General features: G+C 52.9%; 3 protein-coding genes and 1 long non-coding RNA gene across 16 annotated transcripts; 1 reads left to right on the top strand and 3 right to left on the bottom strand.

The window, feature by feature from the left end:
* Nucleotides 1-75: 75 nt before the first annotated feature.
* Nucleotides 76-9,618, bottom strand: KCNK4 (potassium two pore domain channel subfamily K member 4). 8 transcript variants are annotated; one of them, XM_084761239.1, is made up of 7 exons: nucleotides 9,369-9,483; nucleotides 7,611-7,876; nucleotides 2,825-2,951; nucleotides 2,538-2,698; nucleotides 2,174-2,360; nucleotides 1,651-1,790; nucleotides 76-783 (listed from the first exon to the last, which is right to left on the bottom strand). In XM_084761239.1, the coding sequence occupies exons 2-7, from the start codon at nucleotides 7,797-7,799 to the stop codon at nucleotides 391-393; spliced, it is 1,197 nt and encodes a 398-aa protein (XP_084617365.1). In that variant the 5' UTR covers nucleotides 7,800-7,876; nucleotides 9,369-9,483; the 3' UTR covers nucleotides 76-390. The 8 variants fall into 8 exon arrangements, with proteins under 8 accessions (XP_084617365.1, XP_084617363.1, XP_084617367.1 ...); XM_084761237.1 differs by lacking the exon at nucleotides 9,369-9,483 and adding an exon at nucleotides 9,107-9,260; XM_084761241.1 differs by lacking the exon at nucleotides 9,369-9,483 and adding an exon at nucleotides 9,107-9,256 and having other exon boundaries at nucleotides 7,611-7,732.
* A 3,575-nt stretch (nucleotides 9,619-13,193) lies between these two features.
* Nucleotides 13,194-16,868, bottom strand: GPR137 (G protein-coupled receptor 137). 3 transcript variants are annotated; one of them, XM_084761310.1, is made up of 7 exons: nucleotides 15,624-16,865; nucleotides 15,493-15,542; nucleotides 14,706-14,817; nucleotides 14,322-14,471; nucleotides 14,072-14,200; nucleotides 13,812-13,930; nucleotides 13,194-13,542 (listed from the first exon to the last, which is right to left on the bottom strand). In XM_084761310.1, the coding sequence occupies exons 1-7, from the start codon at nucleotides 15,978-15,980 to the stop codon at nucleotides 13,383-13,385; spliced, it is 1,077 nt and encodes a 358-aa protein (XP_084617436.1). In that variant the 5' UTR covers nucleotides 15,981-16,865; the 3' UTR covers nucleotides 13,194-13,382. The 3 variants fall into 3 exon arrangements, with proteins under 3 accessions (XP_084617436.1, XP_084617435.1, XP_084617434.1); XM_084761309.1 differs by having other exon boundaries at nucleotides 14,592-14,817; nucleotides 15,624-16,864; XM_084761308.1 differs by having other exon boundaries at nucleotides 14,592-14,817; nucleotides 15,493-16,868.
* A 140-nt stretch (nucleotides 16,869-17,008) lies between these two features.
* BAD (BCL2 associated agonist of cell death) lies at nucleotides 17,009-27,879 on the top strand. Of its 4 annotated transcripts, none has more exons than XM_084761861.1 (4): nucleotides 17,009-17,289; nucleotides 17,971-18,150; nucleotides 26,629-26,819; nucleotides 27,380-27,879. In XM_084761861.1, exons 2-4 carry the CDS (start codon nucleotides 17,979-17,981, stop codon nucleotides 27,503-27,505), a joined length of 489 nt encoding a protein of 162 aa, XP_084617987.1. In that variant the 5' UTR covers nucleotides 17,009-17,289; nucleotides 17,971-17,978; the 3' UTR covers nucleotides 27,506-27,879. The 4 variants fall into 4 exon arrangements, with proteins under 4 accessions (XP_084617987.1, XP_084617984.1, XP_084617985.1 ...); XM_084761858.1 differs by having other exon boundaries at nucleotides 17,253-17,539; XM_084761859.1 differs by lacking the exon at nucleotides 17,009-17,289 and adding an exon at nucleotides 17,574-17,724.
* LOC311586211 lies at nucleotides 18,635-26,622 on the bottom strand. The gene is made up of 2 exons (XR_014775481.1): nucleotides 26,518-26,622; nucleotides 18,635-18,900 (listed from the first exon to the last, which is right to left on the bottom strand). It is a non-coding gene; the product is annotated as an uncharacterized lncRNA (long non-coding RNA).
* Nucleotides 27,880-27,951: the final 72 nt, after the last annotated feature.

Below are 27,951 nucleotides of genomic sequence, written 5' to 3'. Positions count from 1 at the left end.
CCGGTATGAGCACCCAGAGATGGCAGTAGATACACCCTCATGGTGGCGCGAGAAAAGCAGCTACACACCCACTCGGGTCCCAGAAGCACTCACTGGGCGGTGCAGACTTCTTGTTTTATTGATGCAGGTTTTGAGGCACAGTCGTGAGGTGTGATTGATAAACCCGGCCGGGGCAGCGAGACAGAACATCTTGGTTGGTGGGATTTGGAAATGGCTGGATGTAAGGAACCAGCCGGGGAAGAGTGGTGGCATTCGGCAACCCAAGGTCTCCTCCCAGGGTTGGAACAAAAGAGGGCTCTTTGGTCAAACAAGCCAAGCATGCCTGAGCATCAGCAGATACGGAAACCCCTGGCAGGGGAGGGGCGGGGTCTCGGGCCAGAGATCCTGCTCCTACACCGGCACAGCCTTGTCACGGAGACGCGCAGGACCCCGGGGTCTAGCAGGTTTCCTGGGGGGGTTGGGACGGCGGCGACCCCGAGGCCCACGAGGCAGGGTGCAGCCACGCTCACTCTGAGTGTCTGAGGACTCATCTATGAAGGCCAGGTTCTCACTGGGGTAATCGAGAGCTGAAGCCGTGGGCGGGGAAGGCGTCTCGACCTTCTCTACGGGAGCTGGGGAGCCCGGCGTGCCGGTTAGCTGGACAACACCAGGCGGTGCTGGCAGAGAGGAGGGCAGGAGTGGTTGCTCCTTCTCCGGCGGTGGGGCGTTGGGCCCGGCTCTCTGGGTCACTCGTGCTGTCACTGTGCCGGTCCAGCTAGCAGCCTGCGCCGTGAGGCCACCCATCTGCACAGGGAGAAAAAGCTGTTTGACCGACTGCAACTCAGGACGCTGCCTTTTTACCAATCGCATCCACCTTTTCGCCTTGAACCTCAGCCTAAGAATGACGCAAAGGCACATTGTACCTTCCTGCACTGGCCTGAAGCATCGCCCCCACCCACCCACGCCAGGAGCCTTTCTAGAAAGCCACGGTTTTATTTCAGCCTTCGCTGCCTCTCTGTAGTCAGCTAGCAAAACGCAGGTTTCAGATAAATTATGAAAGCTGTATGTCTCATACAATATTTGGGGCATGTTTTAAAATCTTATTCGTTGTTCATCTGAAATTCACATATAACTGGCCTTTCTAGTTTTATTGTTTTTTAAACAGAGTCTCATTCTAAAGCCCAGGCAGGTCTGAACTTGCAGCAATCCTCCTGACTCTGCTGTGCTTACCAAGTGCTGGGATCTACAGGCATGTACCACCTCTTTTCCTCTCTGATTTTCTTTAAAGCTTTATTTATTATGTATACAGTGCTCTGCCTGCATGTACAGAAGAGGCCATTAGATCACATTATAGATGGTTGTGAGCCACCATGTAGTTGCTGGGAATTGAACTCAGGACCTTTGAAGAGAACAATTAACGTCTGAGCCACCACTCCAGCCCTGTCTCTCTGAATTTTTATTACCTAACCCTGGCGGCCCTATCTATCCACAAAGGCCGAGTCTCCGACAAACCTGAGTTTACCCCAGTGTTCCTAGTAGCTCATGCTCCGAGTCTCAGTTTCAGAGGATTCCACATTTTGTGGGAGAGCCAGCCTGGTCAACCAGCTGCTAAGGGCACAGCACACAAGTGACATGCATAGGGCATGCGCGGCAGAGAACAGGTGCACATACCTCTGCCCGTGTGCGGCGGGACACCGCTCGCAACCAGTTGCCGATGGTGGTGAGCACTGAAGCGAAGTAGGCTAGGCCAAACAAGATCCAGAACCACACCAGTGGCTGATAGGCTGGAGAGTTCTGTCCGGTGCCATTGCCTAGATGGTTCACAGGGAGGGAAAAATAAGTTGATGGGGACAAGCGTGTGAACCTCTGGCTCACTGCTGGTTTCCGCACTTTGTTGAGACAGTGCCCCTCCCCAGAAAAAGGGGATGTGCTAGAGTGTGTGGACGTATGCAATATGAGTGTGCATGAGTTGTAATTGTGTATAAATGCATGCAAGAGAGGGTGAACTTTATGTATGAGTGTGCATGAGACTCAGCCATGCAGGATGTAAGTCGGTATCAGGGGCTGGCTGCCTGCTGAAAGAACGGTGCATTCTATGATGGAGGTGGGAGCTGGGGCAAATGCTCTACAGTGGTGCATAGGCGAGTGCAGGAATAAAGGACTTAAAGGAAGTGCTGGCCAAAGTCAGCCTCACCGGGCACATAATCGCCAAAGCCCACGGTGCTCAGTGTCACTACAACAAAGTAGATGGCTTCCAGCTTGCTCCAGCCCTCCATATAGACGAACACGAAGGTAGGAGTGAGGACAAAGAGCAGGCAGCCAATCAGCAGGAAGAGAACGGCAGACAGCATTCTCACCAGCCCCGGTGGCACGTGCCACTTCTGTGGGGAGGCATGGTCGTTAGGGCCATTGAGGTGCCAATAGCCCCCCCCATTCCATTCTCCCTAGCCCACCCAAACCCCCCCCCCATCCTGGCATACCGTGTGAGAGGCTCCTGCTCTCTAGGAGTGCCAAGGACCTAGGGAAGAGGACTCTATGAGGGGCATGGTGCAGCTCACCAAGAAGATTGCTTCGATGTGACCGATGCCTCGGCGCAGAGAGGAGCCCAGCCGGTCCCCGACTCCCGCCAGCAGCATCCCGAACAGCGGGATCCCCACCAGTGCATAGAAGATACAAAAGAGTCGCCCGGCATCTGTGTTTAAGGCTGTGTTGCCATAGCCTAGACAGAGGGGGCAGTGCAGAAAATCTAGGCACCACTTGGTACCCCGGCCTCTCCCGGCACCTTCCCCCATCGGGAAATTCCGTGCCCCTTGCCTCCCTCCACATGCCCCTTCTCCTCCCCCACCGATGGTAGTGATGATGGTCCCCGAGAAAAAGAAGGCGCTGCCCAGGTTCCAAGCTGATGAGTAGTTGCTGCTATTGGTCCAGCTGGTTTCTGGGTTTGCACCCCCTCCCAGGGCTTCCGCCACGAGCTGCAGGACAAGGCGCACAAGGAGGAACCTCAGCCCTTCCCTCCAGCTGGGCTAACTCCCAGCCCTCTGCCTTCCTTACGCACTTACTGGCTGGGTACCGCCCCCTCCCTCGACCTAGCTATCTTTTTTGCGGTTGGTTGGTTTGCATTTTTTTTTTTGAAACAGCATTTCATTATGTATCCCAAGCTGCACCGAAACAAGCTGTGTAGTCCAGGCTGGAACTATTATTGATCTTTTCCTGTGTCAATCTTCCAAGTTCTGGAACTGCAGGCAAAGCCACTATAACTGACGTAACTGTGTCAGATTCCTAACTTTACAGTGAGGGCCATACAGGATGGCGGTAGGCCGCCTGCTTTCTAATCTTCACAATCTCGCTCAAGTTAACTCGTGGTACATCACATGGGCGTGATCATTAGAACACCAATATTATGGATCTGGCATGAAGAATAAACACTGAGCCAGGCAGGGGTGGCACACACCTTTAATCCCAGCACTTGGGAGGCACAGGCAGGTGGATCACTGTGAGTTCAAGGCCAGCCTGGTCTACAAACTGAGTCCAGGACAGCCAGGGATACACAGAGAGAAATCCTGTCTTGGAAAAAAAAAATCCTAGCACTGGGAAGCAGAGGCAGGTGGATCTCTGTGAGTTTGAGGGCAGCCTGGTCTACAGAGTGAGTTCCAGGACAATCAGGGCTACACAGGGAAACCCTGTCTTGAAAAACTAAAAAAAAGAAAAAGAATAAACACTGGGTATTTGTTGGGTGACTTTTCCACACTGTCACTATGCCCTGTGGGTGACTTCACCACTCTCTCTTTTCCTGAAGAAACTGAGTCTGAATGCACTGCCTTTAAACAATGTATTGAAGGCTGGAGAGAGGGCTCAGAGGTTAAGAAAGAGCACTGGCTTCTCTTCCAAAGGTCCCAAGTTCAATTCCCTGCTCACAATCATCTATAATGAGATCTGGTGCCCTCTTCTGGCCTGCAGGTGTACATGCAGCAGAATACTGTACAAATAATAAATAAATAAATCTTTTTTAAAAAAAAATAAACAATGTATTAAAAAGATGAGGCCTTCTCTCCAGAAAAGTTTACATATCCTCACATTTCATGGCTGATTTTAGGATGTCTATGTGTATGTGCTTGCATACACAGGCCACCTCATAACATCTAAGCCACACCCAGTATTTCACATGGCGCTCAATAAGCATGACTGAATAAGGAAAGTGACAGGGACAGGCTTTTGTTGCCTGCCTGCCGATTCCTCAGGGGAAGAGTCTGTCTGGAAAGAGCTTGCCTTGGGTACTAGGATGTCAGAGCACCAGAAAAAGAAATGAAGAGGGCCCTTCCCCAAATTAAGATGGGAGAGAATCCACAGGGAAGTTCACAACCTGCCTCACCTCCCTGATGACAGTCCCCATCAGCAAGACCCACTCCAATTCCATCCTTAAGTAGCTGCTGCAAACCCTCAAGGCTCCTAGTTGCCCAAAGGAGAGTCTAGACTCCTTAGGCCAGCACTTGTTTGTTTTGAGAAAATGTCTCGTGTAGCCTAGGCTAGTCTCAAACTCACTCTGTAGTTAGCCAAGGATGGCCTTGAACTCCTGGTGCTGGGATTATACATGTGAGCTACCTTGCCTCATTTTTGCAATGCTGAAGAGCCAACCCAAGCCTGCAGCATGCCAGGCAGGTTCTCTACCACCTGAACCACAGCCCCTCGGCCCCCTCTCGGTTTTTTTGTTTTTGTTTTTGTTTTTTTGTGGGTTTTTTGTTGTTGTTGTTCATTTTGTTTTTCGAGACAGGGTTTCTCTGTGTAGCCTTGGCTGTCCTGGACTCACTTTGTAGACCAAGCTGGCCTTGAACTCACAGCCATCCACCTGCCTCTGCCTCTCAAGTGCTGGGATTAAAGGTGTGAGTCCCCATGCCTGGCTTCCTCCTCCTCTCTTATTGGAGGCTTGTTTGATTTTGTTTTGGAAGACAGGGTCTTACTCAATAGCCCAAGCTAACCTGCAACTTATTAGTTTCAGGCAGCCCCTGAGAGCTGAGGTTACAGGTATGAGCCATAAGCACTTTTTCCAAACTGGTCTCAGCCTTTCCCCAATCTTCCCTCTTGAGATTCTGATTTTGCACCCCAAAATACAGCAACCTTCTCCCCAGATTTTCTGAGGTGATTCCATTTTCTGTAATAATGATTTTTGAAGAAAGATATAAAATGTCTGATTAAAAGTGATTTAATTTTTTTAGACTTTTTTATTTTCTTGCATGTATGTGTGTGTGTCATGTGCATGCAGGTGCCCAAAGAGGCCACAAGAAGATGTCAGATTCTCAAGATGTAGAGTTACAGGTGCCTCCGAGCCACTGTGTGCTGGGAACCAAATCGTCCTCTAGAAAAGCAACAAGTGCTCCAAACTGCTGGGACATCTTTCCAGCCTCGGTGATTTGATTTGCTGTTGTTTTGTTTTGTTTTTCCAGACAGGCTTTCTCTGTGTAGCCTCTGGAACTCATTCTGTAGACCTGGTAGGGCTGGAACTCAGAGATTCACTTGCCTCAGCCTCCCGAGTGCTGGGATTAAAGGCATGGGCCACTACCTCCAGACTCGTGTTGTTTTTGTTTGTTTGTTTTATCAGACAGGGCTTCTCTGTGTAGCCTTGGCTGTCCTGGACTCACTTTGTAGACCAGACTGGCCTCAAACTCACATCAATCCTTCTGCCTCTGCCTCCCAAGCTCTGGGATTAAAGGCTTCATGATTTAATTTTTATTTAGGAACATTCCACATTTCCAAAATTCTCAATTATCCAATATATTCTTTTTTTTTTTTTTTAAAGGACCAGGCATCTGCTATCTCCAGCATCTTGCCAGCTCCCACACTGTTGCTATGCTGCCCCTGCTTGGGAGCTATTTGTCCCCACACCCTAAATTCTGTCCCTCTCATTGGTGCTTCCCAACTGCTGCCTCTCCCCCAAAGCCTCTCCATCTCTCTTCACTCCCAGCACACACGCAGCCCAAGGCCCAGCAACCAGTGGGTGCTCAAGGAAGGAAGGAAACGCCTTTGCTTTCCACTGCTTCCTGCATGGATCTGTCTGTCCCTGTATCTGTGCCTTGGATGTGACACCCTCCACGGAGAAATCCCGTCTGCTCCGCCCCGTGGTGGTTTGTATCTCTATTGCTCCCCTCACGTAGCACACATACGTGTACAATTGCTGCGGGATTCACTAATTCCAGGAGTGGCTCCTGGTGTGGAAGAGAAGCCAAGCACCAGTCACGTACCCTTCCAGCTTCCCTGTCTCCCTTTTTCTTCTTTCTCATCCCAGAATAAAGCCTTTCCATTGTGAAGATAAATAGGTCAGACTCCCTCCCTCCCTCTGCCCTGTGGTCTGGCCAGCCGCACTTTCCACCCAGGCACTTCTGAGCAGAGCTTGTCCTGATTTCTGGAAGTGGGAGAGACACACGCTACCCTAATCTTGGCAGCGGATCCTGCTGCCTTAAGAACCAGGTGGAACGCCGAGGCTTGCATGCAGACCCTCCGCAAAGAACAGGCAGGGAGCGAGGGATACTCTTCTGTCAAGTGAGAAATATTAATTTATTAAGGTTAAACCAGAGCTTTCCAGAACAGTGCCTAGGAAGCAAGCAAACAAACAAGCCATATGAGCTCACTAACTGGACCCATGAAGACTGAAATCCGGAGCTTCCCTTACTGGCAGGAAGGAGACTGATTAAAAAGGCTGAAGAGATGGTTCAGTGGTTGGGAGCACTGACTGTTCTTCCAGAGGACCTGGGTTCAGTTCCCAGCACCCACATGGCAGCTCACAAATGTCTGTAACTCCAAAACCTGACACCCATAGACATGCAATGTACATAAAATAAAAATAAATAATTTTTTAAAAAAAAAAGTGGCATGGGAAAGCCTGACACCACCACAGCTTGCTTGACCAGTAAGCATTAGTCCTAGGGAGGAGGGGCCCCTGAACAGGCATCCACAGTGATGTGAACAGAAGCCCTCTGAATTCATCTGTACTTGTTTACGTGCAAACTTGGGAGCACAGGGGGGAGTTTTCACAATATTCTCGGGGTTTCTCTAAAACTCAAAAAAATGCATAGGGGTCTGGTGTGGGAGAGGGAGAGCCAACATTAACAAGCAAAAACTCAGCAGGGAGCCAGGTGTGGTAGCCCAAACCTGTAATCCCAGCGCTCTGGAGGCAAAGGCAAGACAAGATAACCCAGAGTTCAAGGTCAATTTGTGCAACACAGTGAGTGCCAGGCCAGTCAGGGCTACAGAGCAAGCTCCTGTCTCAAAAACAAACAAAAATCATTACCAGGGTCATATTTAAATTAGTCACATGTGACTGAGCATACAGGATTTGGTCTGGTGACCTAATGGTGTTAGACCTGCGCAAACGTAGCAGCCCACGTGCGTCGGCAATTCGTTCATCCCATTCATTTATTTGTTCGTTTCCCCTTCCATCACCATCACACAGGGAAGGAGGCATTCCAGGAGCACAGCCACATTCCGGGAGCAGCAACAACATGGCCGGCGTATTGACAACAAACACCTGGATCCCTGCTCAACACCCCCAGAGATATACAGGGACCTAGCCTGTCCTCAGAGACCCACGCCTGCAAGCAGCACGCCGAGCACCCCGCTGCTGACCAGCCCTGCTAACCCACCTTGATGAGGTCCTCCAGGCTCTTCTGGCTCACACACGGGTGGTCCTTCAGAAACTGGTCTCGGCCGTCCTCTAGCTCCTTCTGAGCCTGCTGCTCGTGTGGCTGCTCCAGAGCCTGGAACACTAGAGCCCCAGATACCAAGTAAAGCAGTACAAGTGCCAACAAGGCCAGGAGTGTGGTGCTGCGCATGGCCCTTCCAGAGGCAGGTCCAGCTCTGCTTCCTGTTTGGGAAGGAGGAGCAGGGAGCTCCTGGGGAGCAGTGGTCACTGCAGGCCAAATCAAGGATGGGATCAAGAAGAGATCTGTCACCCACGCCCTCCTCCTCTATGTCAGACTCCCCAAGGTTTTGAAGGCCCTATCTTTACTGTCCATTGATGTACCACCACCACACACACACACACACACACACACACACACACACACACACACACATCCTCTGGCTAGACAACCTGGCTCTAAATACTAACACCTAGCTCCTCCCCCTGCTCCAGCCTCCTTCTTACCTCCCTAGCCATCAGGAGAGTGGGAGGAGGAAGGAGACACTAAGGAAGGCAGGATGAGCGAGAAAATGTGGGGGGGGGGGGGTTGTGAGGCATCATTGAGCCTGCCTTGGAGAAGACCAAGAGAAGGCCAGGGCGTTCCAAGAGAAAGAGAGAGGAGAGGTTGGAGCCGGCAGAATAGGAGACAGGAATAGCAAGTCCATACTTGGCTCTCCCAGTGCGGCTGTGGCAGCCTCCTAAGATGCATTTGTCCCCTCCTTCCATTCCTGAGTCTAGCCTAGCAGGGATCAGCGGGGTGGGGAATCCTCCAGGGTCTCCACCCGTCCTTCCGTCCTTCCGCTGGGCTTTCGAGGAACCCAGGGGCGGATCTGGCTACAGGGTAGCGGCAAAGCCCAGATCCAGGAAAAGGAAAGGTGGGCACCAGGCTCCCAGAAGAGAAGCCAGGCACAGGGAGGGAAGGCCAGCATGGATTCAGCAGCCCACGGGACAGCTGTCACCTAGGGGGCAGTGGGAGATGGTAGGCGCGCACACGCACATAGACGCACCCGCTACACGTGCTACAAAGATCTTTGAGCCCACACTCCACCCTGCGGCTCTAGCCTCGTGCTGCCCAGGCTGCACACATAGCACTGCACCATGCTCCTGCAGACCCCGGCACAAATGACCACCGTGGCACCATGGGCGTGCCCTCCTTGCAGAGCTACCTTAGAGGTCCATGCACACGAGCACACACACACACACACACACACACACACACACACACACACACACACACACACACACACCGGACTCGCGTGACACTGCACGCTAGCCAGTTGCTCCCATCACCTCCCAGCCGCGTCCTTACGCCGACGCTTCCGAGCGTGACCAGGGACTGGACCAACCATTCTAGGAAGACATCCACGCGCTGGAGGTGGGTGTCCCGCCCTGCCGCTTGCCCCCCAGCTCCCGAAGCCTGGGATCCAGCCCACGTTCCCGCGCCTGCACCGCACTTACTGTCTGGCCCCTCTGTGGCTGCGGCTTTAGCTGCGACCAGGTCTCCCGCGCCGCCAACCGGGTGCAGGCTGGGCCACCGGTGGCAGCGGCAGTCCAGGGACCGAGAGGGCGGCCGTCTGACTGAGAACCCCCCCCCCCCGCCTCCTCCTGCCGTCAAAAGCCCCCTCCCTGGGAGCTTAACTCTACCAGAGCTGCGTCTCCCTACGTGCCGCACCCTCGCCACCGGCTCTGGCGGCCAACCGCCTTGCACCCAGCCCTTTACCTGCACCTGCAGCCTCTGAGCTTCCCAATCCTGGCTTGTTTTAGCCAGTGAGTGGCGGAAGAGCGGAGTTCAAACTTCCAGACTGGGATCAGGAGCCCCAGCGCTTCCCTAACCTGGACATCAGCTGGCCCTGGGCTCAAGACAGCCACCACACTCATCTCCTGGAATCTTCTAGGTCTATTACTGGACTGGGAAAAGCCCTCATTTCTCCGCCCATGGGGATAGTCTGGTCCTTGGGCTCCGCAAGAGGCCCTTAGGGAGAAAGGGGTATGTGTGGGTGGAGGGCGGGGAAATCTCTTTGAGGCCACCTGGATTTAAGCAGCAGTGTGGGTTGGGTACCAGCTCTGGAAGTCACTGATGAAGCATCTCTTGCTCCTCTCTGACTGCATCTCCATCTCTGATCCTCTGGGCTCTGGAGCCAGTCCCTGGGGGGCCTGCTGATCCTAGCAGAAGAGTGCTAGCATTTTCTGAGCAGCTAAAGCTGGGTCCTACCCTGTCTCTGCCCTTCTCTGGTCACGTTCACATCCATTTCTTTACTGCAAAGTCTCTCTCTCCTGTAGCAGTCAGAGATCCGATGCCCTTGTGGTCAGTACCTTTGTTCTTGTTTTGGGTTTTTGTTTTGTTTTTGGAGACAGGGTTTCTCTGTAGTCCTAGCTGTCCTGGAATTTACTGCATAGACCAGGGTGGCCTTAAATTCAAGAGATCCACCTGCCTCTGCCTCATGAGCGCTGGGATTACAGGCATGTGCCACCACCATCCAGTTTAATGGTCATGGTCAGTACTTTTAAGCCTAGAGTTTAAGGTGACCGATCACCCCACATGGTAGGGGAGCAGCGCAGGTTACCAAGCTCTCTAGAGTCTTCGTGTTCCCACTTAAGTAAACAGGTGATTACTTATCTCTGGGTGCTGATTGGAGCAGTTAAGAGGTCGGTGTTTTTCTTTTCTTTTTTCTCTCTTCTCTCCTCTCTGTCTCTCTCTGTTTTTTGAGACAGGGTTTCTCTATGTAGCCTTGGCTGTCCAGGCTGGCCTTGAACTAAGAGATCCACCTGCCTTCTGAGTGCTGGGATTAAAGGTGTGTGCCACCACACACCCGGCTCTTCAGTGTGCTATTTTGGGTTGGTTTTTGTTTTTTGTTTGTTTTGGTTTTGGGTGTTTTTGTTGTTTGTTTTTTGAGACAGGGTTTCTTTTTTTTCTTTTTTTTCTTTTTTTTTTTTTTTTTTTTTTTTTTTTTTTTTTTTTTTTTGGTAGCCTTGGTTGCCCTGGAACTCACTCTGTAGACCAGGTTGGCCTCAGACTCACAGAGATCCACCTGCCTCTGCCTTTTAAGTGCTGGGATTAAACTGGGCTGAGGTTGGAGTTCATAAATGCTTAAAGCCTGGCACATACAATTAAGTATCCTATAAATGTTGGGAATTTTGCTTCCAACCAAAAAGTGATGGTTCAGCCTAATGCTAGAGTCCTGAGCCTCTGCTGTTTTGAGACCTTGCAGACCTGGCCCTAGGATGGTCCCAAAGAAAGGGCTTTGAGGCAAATTCATTGCTAGGCAGAGATCTCAGAGGAGTTGGAATCACCGGGTTTATGAGCAACCGAGTCACAGGCTCTGATAATCGTTCCTGAGCCATAGAACAGATCTGCCAGGATGTCAGGAGCCCAGGCCAGGGACTAAACTGTTGGGGGCAACAGGAAGCATGTTCTAGGGGCTGACTCAGTATCTAAGTGGCCAGGCAACCAGGGTTAACTCATACCCAAGTGAGGAGATGAAGGCTGTGCAACAGCAGCACCCCTCCATATACCTCACACTTGAAGGCCACATTACAGGTGGTGACAGAAACCAGGCCTCAGGCCAGTGAGATTCCTCAGTGCAGCATAGGCTTGCTTGCCAATAAGCCTGAAATCCCAAGTTTGATTCCTGGAACCCATATGGATTTTCCTGACTCCATGTCTCTGTGTGTGTGTGTGTCCATGTATACACACGCACTTAAAATAAATGAATACTATAGGAACTAGGTCTCCACAACACTTAATCCATTAGAGGACAAGATTGCTAACAGGCTGGGAAGATGGCTCAGTGGTTGAGAGCACCTGCTGATGCTCCTCCAAGAGACCTAAGTTGTTCCCAGCACAGGCAGCTCACAACAGCCTCTAACACTAACTCCAGGGGGTCTGATGCCCTCTTCTGGCCTCCTTGGGCACCACACACTACAGGTACAGGTACAGATACACCTATACATAAAAACAAATAGTTGTTGTTGTTGTTTTGAGACAGGGTTTCTCTGTGTAGCTGTAGGTGTCCTGGAATTCTCTCTGTAGACCACGCTGGCCTTGAAGTCACAGAGACCCACCTGCCTCTGCCTCCCTAGTGCTGGGATTAAAAGTTTCCACCACCATGCCTGGCTTCTTCTTCTTTTTTTAAATTTAAAAGTAAAAGTAGTCCCAGCACTGTTGGGGAGTGGGAGCAGGCAGAGGCAGGAGGATTGCTGTGAGTTCATCTAAAACTAGGCCAAAGAGACGACTCATCAAGTAAAGGTCCTTGCCACCAAGCCTGATGACATAAATTCTATCCCCCCTCATCCACATGGAGAAAGGAGTGAACCAACTAGTAAATTGTCCTCTGACCTCTACATATGGGCCATGTTTGTTCATACATACCAGGGACATACAGACATATAAATACTAAATACACATTTTTAAAAGTTTGCTGCTCCTAAAAAGAAAAAAGAATAAGCAGGGCATGGTGGTGCACACCTTTAATCCCAGCACTTGGGAGGCAGAGGCAGGTGAATTACTGTGAGTTTGAGGCCAGCCTGGTCTACAAACTGAGTCCAGCACAGCCAGGGATACACACAGAGAAACCCTGTCTCAAAAAACCAAACAAAAACCAAAACAACAATTTTTTTGTTTGTTTGTTGAGACAGGGTTTCTCTGTGTAGCCTTTGCTGTCCTGGACTCACTTGGTAGACCAGGCTGGCCTCGAACTCACAGTGATCGACCTGCCTCTGCCTCCCGAGTGCTGGGATTAAAGGCATATGCCACCATGCCTGGCAACAACAAATGTTAAAGGGCTGGTGAGATGGCTTAGTGGGCAAAGACACTTGGTACCAAGGCTTATAACCTGAATTTGTTTTCCAGGAACCATATGGTAGATGGAGAGAATTGCCTGTACATACATGGGCCCACACACATACACATACACAATTAACAAATATAATAAAAGTAAGGCTGCCTAAAAGCCACATAATTACAGTGCTGTGTAGTCCACAACAGGGTATGGTTCTCTGCACACCCAGAGGAACATTTCATGGAGATTTTATTCCCTGCACCCTCCCATGGAGATTCAACCCATGGCCTTGCACATTCCTGGAAAATACTCAACAACTAAGCCACGCCCCTGGCCTGATGAAGTGATTCTTCAATCAGGAAAGGTACACGTCTACCCCAGGTATCTGAGCTGATGCTGAGGAGGAGGATTACTTGAGCCCAGGAATTTCAGGCCAGGCTGGACCGCACAGAGGCAGCTATTCTGAGCCAGGAAAGCTTTGAGAACAGAGGCCTGTACAGCAATGTCCCTGTCACTTCATGCCTGCTGGCTTCGATGAAGGTAAGTGGCACCTGCCCAGCCTAGCAACCCGTGTCAAGGGCCAGGGCTCCATCAGCCTGAGGCCAAACAGGCCAAGGTAAGAAGGAACAGAATTCAGACACTTGACAGGTGAAGGGACTGGGCACAGACTCTGTTTATTGAGTGGTAGGCACAGGAGAGGTAGCTGGCTCCAGTGTGGAAGCAGAGGTGGCAGGTCATGCCAGGGCACTGTGGGTATCTGGTGTCCTGGGGGCCTTGACCCTATCGTAGGGGGGTGGCACAAGCTCACTACCATAGGAGCAGCAAGGAGCTGGCCAGAGGGGAAAAGCAGCCACAGTCCCCTGGCATCCTGGGCAAGAAGCAGCAGATGTACTTGGCACAGGGGCTGGGAGTAAGGGGAGCTGGGGCCTGGGCGCTGTAAAGGGAGAGAAAGGAGGTCACGTCTGTGGTGTGGAATAGAGGCTGTGGTGGTGGCTGCCAGGTCCTGGCACCTGGGAGAAGAGCAGAGGAGTGGTCCTCGTCTGGCTGGCCCCGCCCCAACCTGGCTCACGCCCGATGGCACCATACCAGCTGCCAGAGCCCAGGCTGCCGGACATGCTGCAGGCAGAGAAGCAAGGTAAAAAAATCTCAGGCAGTGCCCAGGGCCACATTCAAGAGATGGGAGAGGAGAGAGGCTGAAAACAGAGAACCCTAGGTCAAAGGGCAAACTGCTAGGGGCAAGGGCAGGTGCATTTAGCACTGGGAACCCAGAGGAGGTTTTCACTCAGAACAGGTTAGGGAAATAAAGGCCTGGCTATTTTGGTCCCCATGGCTTCATGGAGCCCGGCGGGATCCCAAGGCACCTCAGGCAGGGTTGAGGCTCCTACCTGGTGCTCTCACTCCGGCTGTGCTCCCAGGAGCAGCCCTCATCCTCACAGTGCCCAGCCCGGTCAAAGAAGTAGGAGCGGGAACCAAAAACCTGCCCACTGAGGATCCGACTGGTGCTCTGTAGGTATAGGCGGAGAAGTCGCTACTACAGATATTTTGTTTCCGCCCCCCCCCCCCCATAACTGTCCCAGAACACCCAGACCATATTTCCCAGTGTCTAAACCTCTCTACTGGGCCAAGAGGTGGATGGGGGCCCTACCAGATCCTGCGGGGGCCGGTGTACTCGGAAGAAGCCCACCAGCAACGTGGTGGGCAGCAATTCCCACACGAAGAGGATGAGGCCAAACACCAGGTAGCCTTTGTTGCCTAGGTCATTCACCAGGTCTGCCTAGGGGAAACCAGGGGCTGAGGACAGCCTGCCACCGCACAGACCATGCCAGCGGGGCCCTGTACAGCCAGGAGGCTGAACGCTCTGCTTAGAAGAAGAGACGAACATGACCAATGCCTACCTGGTCAGATACGTTGTACCAATCGTAATCGAAGGCATCTAGCCGGCTCCGAGGGGCCAAGGCCAGAGCTGCTAGGTTGTAACAGGCCCGGCTGGCATAAAGCAGGACCATGGCACCCCCTATGGCAGCCGCCTGGCACACACTGGTCCCCTAGCAGAGATGACAACAGAGGATCTTCAGGGAGAGGAGGCTCCCATCTTCCTTTGCATCCTAAAGAGGCTCTGTCCAAGGATCCCCCCAAGGATGCTACATTAGGGTTAGTGGCCCTACCTTGGCCTCTAAGTAGATGCTAGTGGAGGGGGCTCGCCGGGCGACGAGGCAGAGGCAGGCAGCAAGCGAGAGGGCACAGATGACGAAGAGGGAGTCGCTCACCAGGACACGTACCAGCAGAAGGACCCAGGGCTGTGCCTGGCGCTGGCGGGACAGCACTGCACACAGCACATTCACCAGCAAAAACAGCAGTGAAGCACCCACGAAGGCCCCTCGGACAGCCAGCCTGCAGCCCACAGCAAAGTCAGGCCCAGATCATGGGTCTCCTTGGCTCTCACCAAGAACCCTGACTCCCCAGGGGACCCCAGGGTCGCTCAGAACCCAGATGGTCAAATCCAAACTCTGCTGGTCTAATTTTGCATCTGAGGAAACTGAGGCTCAAAAAGGTGAGGTGGTTGAAAGCTATGGCGTCATAGAAAGGCCACCAGATGGGAGGGGGGGGTCAACATCTGAATCTGGGCCCTGACTGGGCCTCCTTCCAGCTGTGTGACCTTGAACATGTTGCTTTGTCTACCTGGGGCCCAGTTTCCTCGTCTCTCATATTGAGGGTAAAAATTTCATCTCAGGTGAGATGTGGAAAAGATGCTTGTGAAGTATCTTTATAAAGTGGAAGAAGGACACTGTGTAAAGGGCAGGGGTGGTGCAGCCAAGGTCACCGCAAGTGCAACAGGACTTTATATATTCCATGGATTGGAGCCTTCATCTTTCTCCATAGATGATGTTGGTGTTCTCTCCCCCTGACAATATCACAGTTGTCTGTACCAGGTGCTTGCTTGCTTGCTTGCTTGCTTGCTTTTTTTCCCCAAGCTCTTATCACAAGCATTCCTGATGTTCTTCTGATCTCAACCCTGATGGGTGGGCTCCTCCCTGCCACTGACCCATTAACATCTCCAGTACTTACAAGCCTCGGCTCATCTCTGGCCGACGCTTCGCCTTGGCCTTGAACACCACCTGGGAGCAGAGATACCCATCACGACGTTGGACCCTCGGGCTTGCCCCTCCTACTCCCACCACACCAGTTCCCGTGATTACCTGGGCAAAGTAGAGGTTCATAAGCGTCAGTGTGAAGAACTGCAGGCAGACAGGGCAGCAATAGAGAAGCCAAAAAGGCAAGGGCCCCAGGCGGTTGGCCCTGGGAGTATCTCGGAAGTAGAAGGAGAAGAGTGTAGTACGCAAGGCTGCCCAGAGCAGACAGAGTGCCAGGAACACCGTCTGGTAGCTGAGGCGCTTGTGCCCATACAGAAGCACCAGCCAGAGCTGGGCATAGACAGAGAAGAAGAGCAGGGCATATAGGGCAGTGTAGGCAGCCGTCAGCCCCAGGGTCACTGTAGGCGGCAGTGCAGGGACCAGCCCGGCTGCAGGGACCAGGCCAGACAGGTTACTCTCCATGTCAAGGAGGGAGACCTGAAACCCGGAGACAAGAGATGGAGGGCAGGCCAGAAGCCAGGGAAATGAATACGGAGGGATGGGAACTGCAGGAGGCGGCGAGAGATGGGGACTCTGGAGGAAAGAAGTTGGGACAGCCAGGCCTTTCCTCCTCAACAGAGATGGGGACGGGGAGGATGGGCACAGGTAACCTGGGCCCTGTACCCGGCACTCTGGAGTGTGTAAGGGTGGTCTTTCCTATCCGGGGCAAATGGAGTGGGGGTTGGGGGTGTCCCTCCCTGGGCCAGCCCCAGAGCAAAGATGGGAGGATGCAGTGGCACAGAGAGTCCCTGGCCTTGGTCGCTCGTGTCGGGCTGGCAGGAGGGGGAGAGCCGGCCGATGCCCGTCAGCTTAGGGCAGCGGCCGCTGCGGGGGCGCCCAACGCCCCGCTCTCCCCCTCCTCAAGCTTGGTTGCTCTTTCCCCTCCAATAATCCGGATTGGGGGGGCTTCTTCTTCTGTCCTCAAGATTCCAGATGTTGTTTCCCCACCGCGTCCACCCTCAGCCCTGGTGAATAAGAGGAAGTCGATGTCAGGTCCTCAGGCTGCGGCTGGGGAAGCGGGATTCGGTCGCCGGGACACCAAGGCTCCAGCTCCCCGGCTCCCGCTGCTCCGCCCCACTCCTGCGCCTGCGCGAGCGTCCGTTCGCTACGCAAACTACGCAGTGGCCGGCGGGGACTCCGAAGCCGTGCGCCGCGCCCGGCGTGCATCTCTTCGAGAATCGGCGCAAAGTGCGCTGCCGGCGGGCGTCCGGGGTTACGGATGGCGGCGGGCGTCCGAGAGGCGGAGACCAGGCCGCACGCACCAAGCACCCGGGTTACCTGTGCCCTGGACCGCTAGTTCTTAACGTTTAGGGGACCACCACCTCCCACGCTTAGATTCCCAAGCCTGCTTCGGGATCGGTCCGTGTGGGGGAGGCAACGACTTCCCCGCAGAGTCGCTGAAGGAAACTTCCGCCCACAACCAAGATGGCACCCGGGCCCCGCCCCCTTGCTTCTGTCTGCGGGACCCCGTGCTCCGGCCTGCGGGCGCTTGCACCTGTTCTGGCAGCAGAGCTCCCTACAGCCCCACGGATCGCCCAGCCCCTGTTCCTTCTTCTGTACCCACGTTCCCGAGATGGCGGGGGGAGTTGTCCCCGAGGCGGGCAGCGCGAGGCCGCCACAACCTGGAGGAGGGAGCCGGACTTCCCATCCCGATCACTCGGTCCAGGGGGAGCAATAACCATCGCAACGACCATTGCATCCTACGTGTGAGCTTCAGTGAACGGCTCTACAAGTAATCACTGAGCTGTTTACAGAGTTTTCACCAGCTCCCCAGGGAGGTGTCATTAGCCCCATTTTACAGGAGGGAATTCGGGCCCAGAAGGGCTGGAGGACTTATCAGCCGAAGCAGGCCTCCAGGATCCAAATGGGAACCCCCAAGCAGCCCTCGCTGGCTCCTGCACACGCCCTAGACGTGAGGAAGTCCGATCCCGGAATCCGGAGCCTGGGGAGCGACGCGGGAGGAAGGCGGTGGAGACCTGCAGGTCGACGGCAGGGGTGGGACCTGGCTTGGGGTAGCCCCGCCTCTAGAGCGACCCGGGATTTACTTCGAGAACTGATTGGGTCAGATCTGTGACAGTTCCCGTCGCCTAGGAAACTAGGTCCCGGCGCCCTTAGAACTAGAGGGAGGAGGCAGGCCCGGGTCAGGGGCCTCGAGATCGGGCTTGGGGTGAGACCTATTCGCGGTCGTAACGGGCAGGCGGGACGCACCAGGGCCTGAACAGAGATCGGAAGAGAGACTTAGTTCTCCGGGGACAGCCAGGCCAGACCCAGCAGACAGATGAGGGATTGGAAAGACTGGTGGGGCGTGTGGGCTGCTCCCGTGGGAGAGGGAGCCAGGGGTACCTCGCTCCTGCTTCTCATCACAACTGTTTGCCTAGCTGTGTGCTTAGTACTTCTTACCTTGTCTCTCCAGCCCAGAGTATGTTCCAGATCCCAGAGTTTGAGCCGAGTGAGCAGGAAGACTCCAGTACTACAGATAGGGGCCTGGGCCCTAGCCTCACTGGGGACCAGCCAGGACCCTGCCTGGCCCCAGGTCTCCTGGGGAGCATTGGTCATCAACAGAGACGTGCAGCCAACAGCAGTCATCATGGAGGTAGGCCACCCACTACCGTCATCATCTGCCTGTCTCTTGTCCCTCACTCAAGTTGCCCCTTACAATCCCTGCTGCCTCCGTACTTCCTGAGGACTTGTGGGGAAGCCCCGCATAGCTCTGAGCCTCAAATTGCCTCTTCTACAAAGCAACTGTCACCACTGTTGTAAGACCACTGGGTTAATTCACAGAAATGTATGGCACACTTAATGTGCCTTAATGATCAAGCTGGTTCCCTGAATGCTCAAAACAGACTCATTATGGCCTCAGGATAGACATCAGTGGGAGACAGGTTGATCCCCAAAGAGGAAGTGGCTTTCCTAAGGTCATCATAAGAGGTGTTGTTCGAAGGGCTTTCCGGTGGCCAGTAAGTTCTTTCTTTCTTTTTTTTTTTTTTTAAAGATTTATTTATTATGTTCTGCCTCCACGTACACATGGGTGCCAGATCCAGGCATCAGATCACATTATAGATGGTTGTGAGCCACCATGTGGTTGCTGGGAATTGAACTCAGGACCTCTGGAAGAGCAGTCAGTGCTCTTAACCTCTGGGCCGTCTCTCCAGCTCCCAGTAGGTTCTTTCTTACCATGGCTCACCCACAGCAGGACTGTTCTTGCATAGATGGGACAGGCAGGTGACCCTAATTGACAAGCAGAAGACCAGTGATGGTTAGAGAGTGTGGGTGCCAAGATGGAAGAAGAGGCATTGGAAGATACTGGTTGTTTCTCAGTGCTCTCCACTCCCCATTGTGGACCCTGTACAGACACAGAAAGAAATCTGAGCTCAACCAGGTATGTCACTGGCTTTCTAGAGCTTAAGTTACCCCCCCAACCCCCCCTACTTTTTGAGACAAGCCCTCATGTATCCCAGGGATGCCTCACACTTGCTGTACAGTTGAGACTAGCCTGACCCTCTAACCTCTACCTGCCAAATACTGGGATCACAGGTGGGCCGCCATGCCTGGCATTCCGCACTTTTTTTGTTTTGTTTTGTTTTTTCCAGACAGGGTTTTTCTGTGTAGCCTTGGCTGTCCTAGATTTGCTTGGCTGTCCTAGGCTGGCCTTGAACTCATGTTGATCCACCCGTCTCTGCCTCCCAAGTGCTGGGATTAAGGCGTGCCACCACCGCCTGGCGTCTTTTTTTTTTTTTTAATTATGCGTTTATGTGTGCCTGTGTATGCATGTGCAAGTGCAGGTGCCTTGGAGTCCAGAAAAGGGTGTTGGATCCCCTAGAGCTGGAGTTACAGGTGGTTGTGAGCTGCTGCCCCAGGTGGTTGCTGGGAATGGAACTCATATCCTAAGCAAGAGCAGTAAATGCTCTGAGCCACTGAGCCAAGCCATCTCTCTAGCCCCCCACACTTATTTTAACCTTGGGATCTCTCTCTCTCTCTCTCTGTCTCTCTCTCTCTCCAGAGATTCTCTGTGTTAACAGCCCTGGCTGTCTTGCACTCACTTTATAGACCAAGCTGGCCTCTAATTCACAGAGATCTGACTGCCTCTGCCTCCAGAGCACTGACTGCTCTTCCAAAGGACCTGGGTTCAATTCCCAGGGCAGCTCACAGCTGTCTGTAACTCCAAGATCTGACACCTTCCCACATACATGCAGGCAAAACACCAATGTACATAAGATAAAAATAAATTATTATTTAAAAAAAAAAAAAAAAAAGAATTGTTCCTTGGTAGCAGGGCCAAAAGTGGGGAGAGGCAAAGAAAGGTAAGTGGAACTCTTTCCATTTCAGTCTGCACAGGTCTTGAAGGTTACTGTAAGAAAAGCTTTTGGGGGGAGGGGGCTGGAAAGATGGCTCAGAGGTGAAGAACACTCACTGTCTACTCTTCCAGAGGTCCTGAGTTCAAATCCCAGCAACCACATGGTGGCTCATAACCATCTGTAATGTGATCTGATGCCCTCTTCTGGCCTGCAGGTGTACATGCAGGCAGAACAGTGTATATGTGATAAAGTTTTTTTGGGGGGCGGGGGTTCGAGACAGGGTTTCTCTGTGTAACTTTGACTGTCCCGGACTCGCTTTGTAGACCAGGCTGGCCTCGAACTCACAGCGATCCGCCTGCCTCTGCCTCCCGAGTGCTGGGCTTAAAGGCGTGCGCCACCACCGTCCAGCCAAGAAATATTTTTTTAAAAAAAAAAGAAAGAAAGAAAAGCTTTGACTTAAGTCCTGGGAAGAAGTTTTTCGTTCCTTCCAAGTGCTGGGATGGAACCAAGAGCTGAGCAATGCTCTTCTACTGAGCCCCAGCCCCAGCACTAGGTCTGTAATGAAACAGTGATAGCCTGGATGTGGCGTAGGAAGGACAGAAGTGCCGATAAGGAGGTCACCCCGCACCCTTGACAGATGGAAGAAAGGAAGACGAGAGAAGATCGGGGATGGGCTTTTAGACATGTCGGTGGGATTCCAGAAGGCTGCTGGTGAGAGTTGACCCAAGTAGTGTTTGTGACTGCCAGCCAGGAGTGGGGTTGGGGGGGTCTATGCACGGAGGGATGGTGGTGGGGTACGCTGGCCGAGCCCAAGGAGAGAAGCTGCCTTGGATATTATACCTCCACCAAGGGGTTGCCCCAACAGGAAGGAGGTGGCAGTTGGCTGGCATCAGGCTCGGATGAAGTGACAGGGTGTACGTTATGACATGGCATGGGAGGAGGGTGGGACGCTTGTCATAGGAGAGAGGGCACGCGAGGAGCAGGGAGATGAAGTCTGAGATCAGGAGGACCAGTCAGGGTCAATACACTTAGAGAGTCAGGGAAGGGACTGGCAGAGAAGCAGAATAAAGTGATAGGATGAGCCAGCCAGAGGCCCTGGGGTGGCGGGGGGGGGGGGGGGGGCAGTGGCTGGCTCTGAAAACAGCTGTAGGGAGGGCAGTGGAAGCCAGGCCTGCTGCATCAGGGAGCAGAGAGAGGTGCGCCCCAGCTCCGTGAAGGAGAGCTGCTGTAAATGAGGACTGCGGGGGGGGGGGGGGGGAAGGAAGCGGAATGTTCTCTTTCCTCTTTTCTTCCTCTGGGTTCCATGCTAGGCGGGGCTAGACCAGAGATACTCCCTGAGGCAGTGTGTGTGGTGTGTGTCTGGGAGTGTGTGTGTGTTGGGGGCAGGGCGTGGTGTTCATAAACGTTTCCAGTGGTGTGGTAGGTATATGTCTATAATCTCAGCACAGATGAGTTGGAGGCCAGCTTGGGCTACTTAGAAGCTGTCTCAGCAAAACAAAGCAACACAAGTGACTTCTTAAGATATTTGTAAGGGTCAGACCTGCCAGAGCCATGGAACTTTTGCCTGTCCCTGTATGCAGAGGCGGCTCACTCTGGTCCTACCTTGTGGGCATCCCTAGGGCAATGTCTCGGACAGTGGAAAGGGGAGGAGGGCCATAAAATGGGAGAAGCAGCCATCACTGGCCTCTGGGCCAGACTGCAGCAGCTAAGGAGGGCCCTTTAAGTGCAGATTGAGAGGTTAACTGCTTCTGCCTTAATTTCCTAATCTGTAAAATGGGACTAACTGGTCCTGCTTCACAGGACTCCAGTAAGGGCACCTGAGTTCACGTGAACAATGCTTAGAAGCTGCCTGGCACAGTGGAGGTGTCATGCAGGCCCTGTGCCCTATCACCTACCACAGCTGTGGTTATCACTGTTACCGTGAGTTGGCTCCTTTGCAGACCTGGGGCAGTAGTGAGGGCTGGCACCATGCATGCCCTAAAGACCCAGTGCTCTTGCATGGCAAACCCAAGGTGTAGGTTAGACTCCGCATAGGGGTGACCTGAGGTATATAGGTAGACAGCAGGGAGGTTTAAGGTAGACACAGTTGGGTTTTAGGACAGGGATCGGGAAACCACAGGCATGGCCTAAATCCCTGTGCTTTAGTCGCTGAGCTAGGAGTAGTTTTGTTGTTGTGTTTTGAGGCTTTAAGATCTGGGCCCAGGGCCTCCAGCTTGCTAGGCAAGCACTCCCTCACTGAACCACATCCCAGGCCTTTGTTACATTGTTGAGACAAACATTGCACTGTATTGCCCAGGCTGGCCTAAACTCCTCCTGGGCTTAAGCAGCCCTCCTGCCCCAGACAACCAACTAGCAAGTAGCTGGGACTACAGGCTTGTACCACCTCCAGGAACAGTTCTTTTTTTTTTTTCTTTTTTTTTTTCTTTTTTTTGGATTTTTCAAGGCAGGGGTTCTCTGTGTAGCCCTGGCTGTTCTAGCTCTGCTGGCCTCAAACTCCTTCCAAGGGCTTGGATTAAAGGCGTGTGCTACCACACTGAGCTGGGAACAGTTTATATCAATTGAAATGGTTGACAAAATCCAGAGAACAAACTACTTTACTAAAGCAGGTAAAAGTCATATAAAATTAAATTTCAGTGTCACTGAAAAAGGCGAAGCTGGGCATGTAGGTGTTTGCGGGGACATTTTGTCTATGAATCCAGCTGTGAGCAAGCTGGGCTGTTATAGATGCCCTGGCAGAATGCTTGGCTGGGACAGGCCCCAGGCTGGGACTCTAACATACCTCTCCTCAAGGCACCTGCACAGGTCTGGGCAGGCCACTGTGGAGACAAGGCAGGCACAGTGGCCTGCCCTGCCTGAGGGCAGAGCCTCACTGTGCTTGCAAGGGTCTGATACAGCAGTGCTTTTGGTTTTTGGGTCTTTTGTTTTTGTTTTGTTTTGTTGTTGTTTTTGAGACAGGGTTTCTCAGTGTAACCTTGGCTGTCCTGGACTTGCTTTGTAGACCAGGCTGGCCTTGAACTCACAGCAATACGCCTGCTCTGCCTCCCCAACTGCTGGGATTAAAGGTGTGCGCCACCATGCCTGGCCATGCTTCTGTTTTTATTACTCTTAACCCCCTCAGCATGTTTTGGGTTTTTCTTACAAGTTTATTTATTTTGTGTGTGTAAAGTCATGTATGGAGGTCAGAGGAGAGTTTTCAGGAGTCAGTTTGGTTCTCTCCTCTTCTACCTTGTGGGTCTCAGGAACTGAACTTAAGCCATCAAGGCTTGGTGGCAAACCTTTTCCTGGTTTGTCATCCTCTGGGCACTCCCACCAGTTTTAATGAAGTATGCTAGGATGCTTCTTGCACTGTGAACTTGCTGGTTCAGCCACACCTGCTTACCCAGAAGCCCTGTAAGTAAGGAGCTTAAAGCTAAAGGTGCATATCAGCCAATCTTTCCCCACCTCCCCCACGCCCAGTCAGTATGTGGGCAGGCCCGAGCATCCTCCAGGAGAGGAGCCACCCATCCACTCCCCTGAGGGACTGAGGTGGGTCTGGGCCACACCCCACCCCACCCACCTTCTTTGTTTTAGGAGCTCACAGAACTTCCAGGTTCTTTCCAGTAAATGCAAAGATTTTTTTTTTTTAAATCTCTTTAAGGAGCTGGGCTGGTGGCACAGGCCTTTAATCCCAGCACTCAGAAGGCAGAGGCAGGCAGATCTCTGTGAGTTCGAAGCCAGCCTGGTCTACAAACCAAGTCCAAGAGAACCCCCCAAAAAAAATCAGCATTGTTATCATCATCATTATCCTATTAAATGGCTGGAAGTGTAGCTCAGTTTGTAGAATGCCTGCCTAGTGCGTACAAAGCCTTGCCTTCCAGCCTCCGCAGCACATAAACGCTAGTTGGGAGGTGGAAGCAGGGGGCCCAGAAGCTTAAGGCCAGCATTTGTGCCACCGGAGACCCTGTCTCGCTAGTCAGTAAAGATAATCTCGACACAGATGGTATCGTTTGGTTACTGAGGTGCTTGGCATTGCTGAGTAACCAACACTCCTCCATGCCATACCTGACACTCACTGGGGAGGGAGGAAATGACTTCTCCAAAGTGGGCTGTGGCTGTGTTGAAGGGAGGCCGGGGCCTGAGACGAACAGAGAGAAGACCGCTCACTGTCTACCCGATGTGACCTGGGCAAATGGCACACTCTTTCTGTTTGCCTTAGTTTCCTGCCCTGTACAATGAGCTAAGAACTAAATGAATCAATCCAAGGGACGCTTCCAGCCTGACCTGGTCGGTGTCTCGATTGTCAGTTGGTCTGTGAGGTGGTGGGATGGAACCCAGGGCCTTGAGCATACTATGCAAGGATTTTATTTTTTCTTTTCTTGAGACAAGGTTTCTCTGTGTTAGCCTTGGCTGTCCTGGACTCACTTTGTAGACCAGGCTGGCCTCGAACTCACAACAATCCGCCTGCCTCTGCCTCCCGAGTGCCGGGATTAAAGGCGTGCACCACCACGCCCTGTTTGATTTTATTTTTCAAGATGGTGTTTTTCTATGTAACTGGCCATCCAGGAGGAACTCGTTGTATTGAACAGGCTGGCCTTGAACCCAGAGATCCCAGGGCCTCTGCATCCAGAGTGCTGGGATTAAAGATTGAGCCACCACACCTGCTGCTAAACAAGGATTTTGTTTCGGGACAGGATTTCTCTGCGTAACCCTGGTTGTCCCAGAACTTTGGGGGCCAGGCTGGGCTCGAACTCACAGAGATCTTCCTGCCTCTGCCTCCCAAGTGCTGGGATTAAAAGTGTGTGCTGCCACTGCCCAGCTAAACAGGGATTTTCAGACTGCTCATGAAGGTGGATTTGTTCAAGGACGGGCCACAGTTGTTACAGTGCCCAAGCGCCAGTGCAGGTCAGAAAACAGCCTGTGTCAGTCCTCTTTTCTTTTCTCTTTACATGGACTCCAAGGCTCCCACTAAAGTCCTCAGGCTTCTACTGAAAGCTCATTTACGGGCTGAGCAATCTCGCCAGCCCTTATTTTGCTTTCTGGTGGAGGAGGTGGGACTGAGCTGAGACCAAAGCCACTGGGAAGACACTCACCTTCCCACCTCCAGCATAGCCTCCGGTTGCTGTGACTCTAGGGCTCACGTCCAATTGGACTGCTGTTTCGTTATTCAGCGCAGCTAGAGTGTACCACCAAGAGACCCAAGCGCGTTCCTCTCAGTGTCTGGCTTTCTGTGTGAAATGAGGGCTCCACATCCGCCACACAAGAGCCAAGAGGCCAATGGGCGCTCAGCGGACAGGGTGGAGTACCCTCCTGTCTTATCTGTGACTCTGAGACAGGCTGTCCCCATGCCACAGAGGAAGACACTGAGGTGCCAAGGAATTGGAGAAATGGGCCAGCGTCTTAAAAGGGAACCCACCCAGCGGCTGAGCTGTCCCAGTGAAAGCACGCACGCTATGAATGAGCAGCAGCGGCGTTCTGACTAGATGCTTTAAGTGGATCCATGCCAGGGTTTTCATGACAGTCCCCTCCTTACCTCTGGCTTTCTGTTACATGTCTGTATCTAGGATCCTCAGGCCTGTAGCTGAGCTGCAGAGTTTGCCAGCTGACCTTTAGGAGAGGGAGGCAAATTTACCAACCCCCCTCCAAAACCTGAGGGCAATTTTACCTCCTCTCAAGCCTTCCCTGCTGACACCTGGGTGTGGGCAGTAGGCTGGACCTAGCCCTTGGACTCTGCCCCCTGGGAGTGGCTCTGGGTCTTCATTAGTCCTGACAGAGGGGTACAGATGGCAGAAGTCAGGATGGCACACAGTGATACCCAAGCCAGAGGACCTGATCACCCACAGTGTGCTTGCAGCCTTCCGGTGTGACCTTCACACAGGTGCGTTAGTGTGTAGGTCAGGTGAGGCTGTTCCTTCGTGAAGAGGAGACGAAGTTGGAATTGAAGGGTGGGCAAGGCAAGAGCCGCACAGCCTGATAGGCTTTGGGTTCCAAACCCAGGGACTTCTGGCCTCTAGAGCTTAACAGGTGTTTGTTTGTTTGTTTGTTTTGTTTTGTTTTTTTTCGAGACAAGGTTTTTCTATGTAGCTTTGACTGTCCTGGGCTCACTTTGTAGACCAGGCTGGCCTCGAACTCACAGCAATCCACCTGCCTCAGTCTTCCGAGTGCTGGGTTTAAAGACGTGGGCCACCACTGCCCAGTGAGTTTAACAGTTGTTAGCCTGAGTAAACTTGACTTCTCTGAACACTTTTCTGTTATTGTGTGTCATCTGCCACCCTGCCCCGCCCCCCTCCCCTTTGTGGGACAAAAGACTTCATGTGCTGTAGTCTAGGCTGGACTTGAACTCAACCTCCTCCTGCTTGCACCTCACCAGTTCTGGATTATAAATATGCCCAGTTCGAGCCTTCATATTCGGTCTCTAGAGCCAGGTAGTAAGGAGAATAGTTTAGCACATAAATGCTCCAGTCTCAGAAAAATAAAGCAGAAAACCCCACAGTTCTGGGCAGTCTCCAAAGAAGGTACAATAGGGGACGCAGAGCGGTCTTGTTCCCCAAGACCCCCGCCAAGACGGAGCAGGACGCCTTCTGCCTTAAGAGTTCCTATGACACCATGTGATAGTTCTGTCTTACGGCCCTATTTTGTGAAAGGCACAGTAGAATGTCCTTGTGTCCACTAAAGGCGTCCTTCATTACCGGCACTGAGCTCTCTCCATTCACAAAGGAGGGACTGGGGCTGTTGGAGGGCGACCGTGGTGGGGACAATAGCAGGTCGAGATTCACACCTCTTTCACTCCGACTCCGCAGGCGCTGGGGCTATGGAGACCCGGAGTCGGCACAGTTCGTACCCCGCGGGGACCGAGGAGGATGAAGGGACGGAGGAGGACCTCAGCCCCTTTCGGGGCCGCTCGCGTTCTGCTCCCCCCAATCTCTGGGCTGCGCAACGCTACGGCCGCGAGCTCAGAAGGATGAGCGACGAGTTTGAGGGTTCCTTCAAGGTGAGCGCTAGCTTGGGGTGCGACCCGACCTACACCCTCGGCCACCTGCCCCTCCTGCAATCTAGGGCATGTCGGGATTTGTAGTTTTAGAGCCACCAAGTTTTCCCTCTCGTATTCTAGAGCATGCCGGGACTTTGTAGTCCAGGGATTTCCTCCCACTTCCTTCTTTGTCCAAAACCCCGCCCCCAGTCCCGAGACGCGCGGCACCTGTAATCCAGCCTGCCGCGAGAACTGGGATCTGTAGTACAAAACCCACTTCAGGCCAAAGTTCTGAACCCCGAGGTTCGTAAAGTATTTCGCTTACTGATATCTGAGCCTCTCCCCAGCTTCTTGAGCTACTTTAAATTCTTGGTTTCAACCCCATCCTCTAAACATTAGATCTCTGGCTCTGCAGTTTCATTTAGGGGCCCGGCACACGACTCCTCCCGCGTTTCTGACTGCCCAGTGCAGGGCAAGTCGGTGGTCTTTATATTCTGATTTAGAAGCTGGTGGTGGGGACCTGATTCTGGATGCCAGGGTGAGGCTCACTCGTTTCACTCTTTCCTCCTCCTTCCCTGAAGGGACTTCCTCGCCCAAAGAGCGCAGGCACTGCAACACAAATGCGACAAAGCGCCAGCTGGACGCGTATTTTCCAATCCTGGTGGGATCGAAATTTGGGCAAAGGAGGCTCCGCCCCCTCCCAGTGATCTTATGCTCCTCATCCCCGGAACTCTACCCCTCTCCCGTGGCCCGCCATGTTGGGTGTGGGCGGAAGTCTTCCAAGGCCTTAGGGGAAAAAAAGAGGATCGCTGTGTCTCTTTAACAGCGAGAAGAGCAGAACAGTCTGAGTCTCTTCCGGTGCGTGCAATAGCCACGAGGAGGTGGTTCTCGTTGAGAGTTTTAAAGTTTTCCCACCCCCTCAGCCTCCGGAATTTTCCCCTCTCCGGTACCGGGCTGCCCTCAGGCGCTTGTGCAAAGTTTCCAGCCCGGGTAAACCGTGAATGGGCTACTGCCCTATCATCCGAACTGGGGACCCGTGATCGCAACAAACGTGCTTTATAATAAAGCCCGCACCTGTGTCGCCTCGTCTCTGTTCTTCGTTTGGGGTTTGCAAACCGGACTACCATCGCTGATAGTTTTAAGAGAGATTAGT

This window comes from Acomys minous (genome assembly GCF_964271855.1).
Source record: "Acomys minous genome assembly, chromosome: 2".
NCBI lineage: Eukaryota > Metazoa > Chordata > Mammalia > Rodentia > Muridae > Acomys > Acomys minous.
Note: the sequence above shows the minus strand (reverse complement) of the source record. Positions and strands in the feature narration are given on the sequence as shown.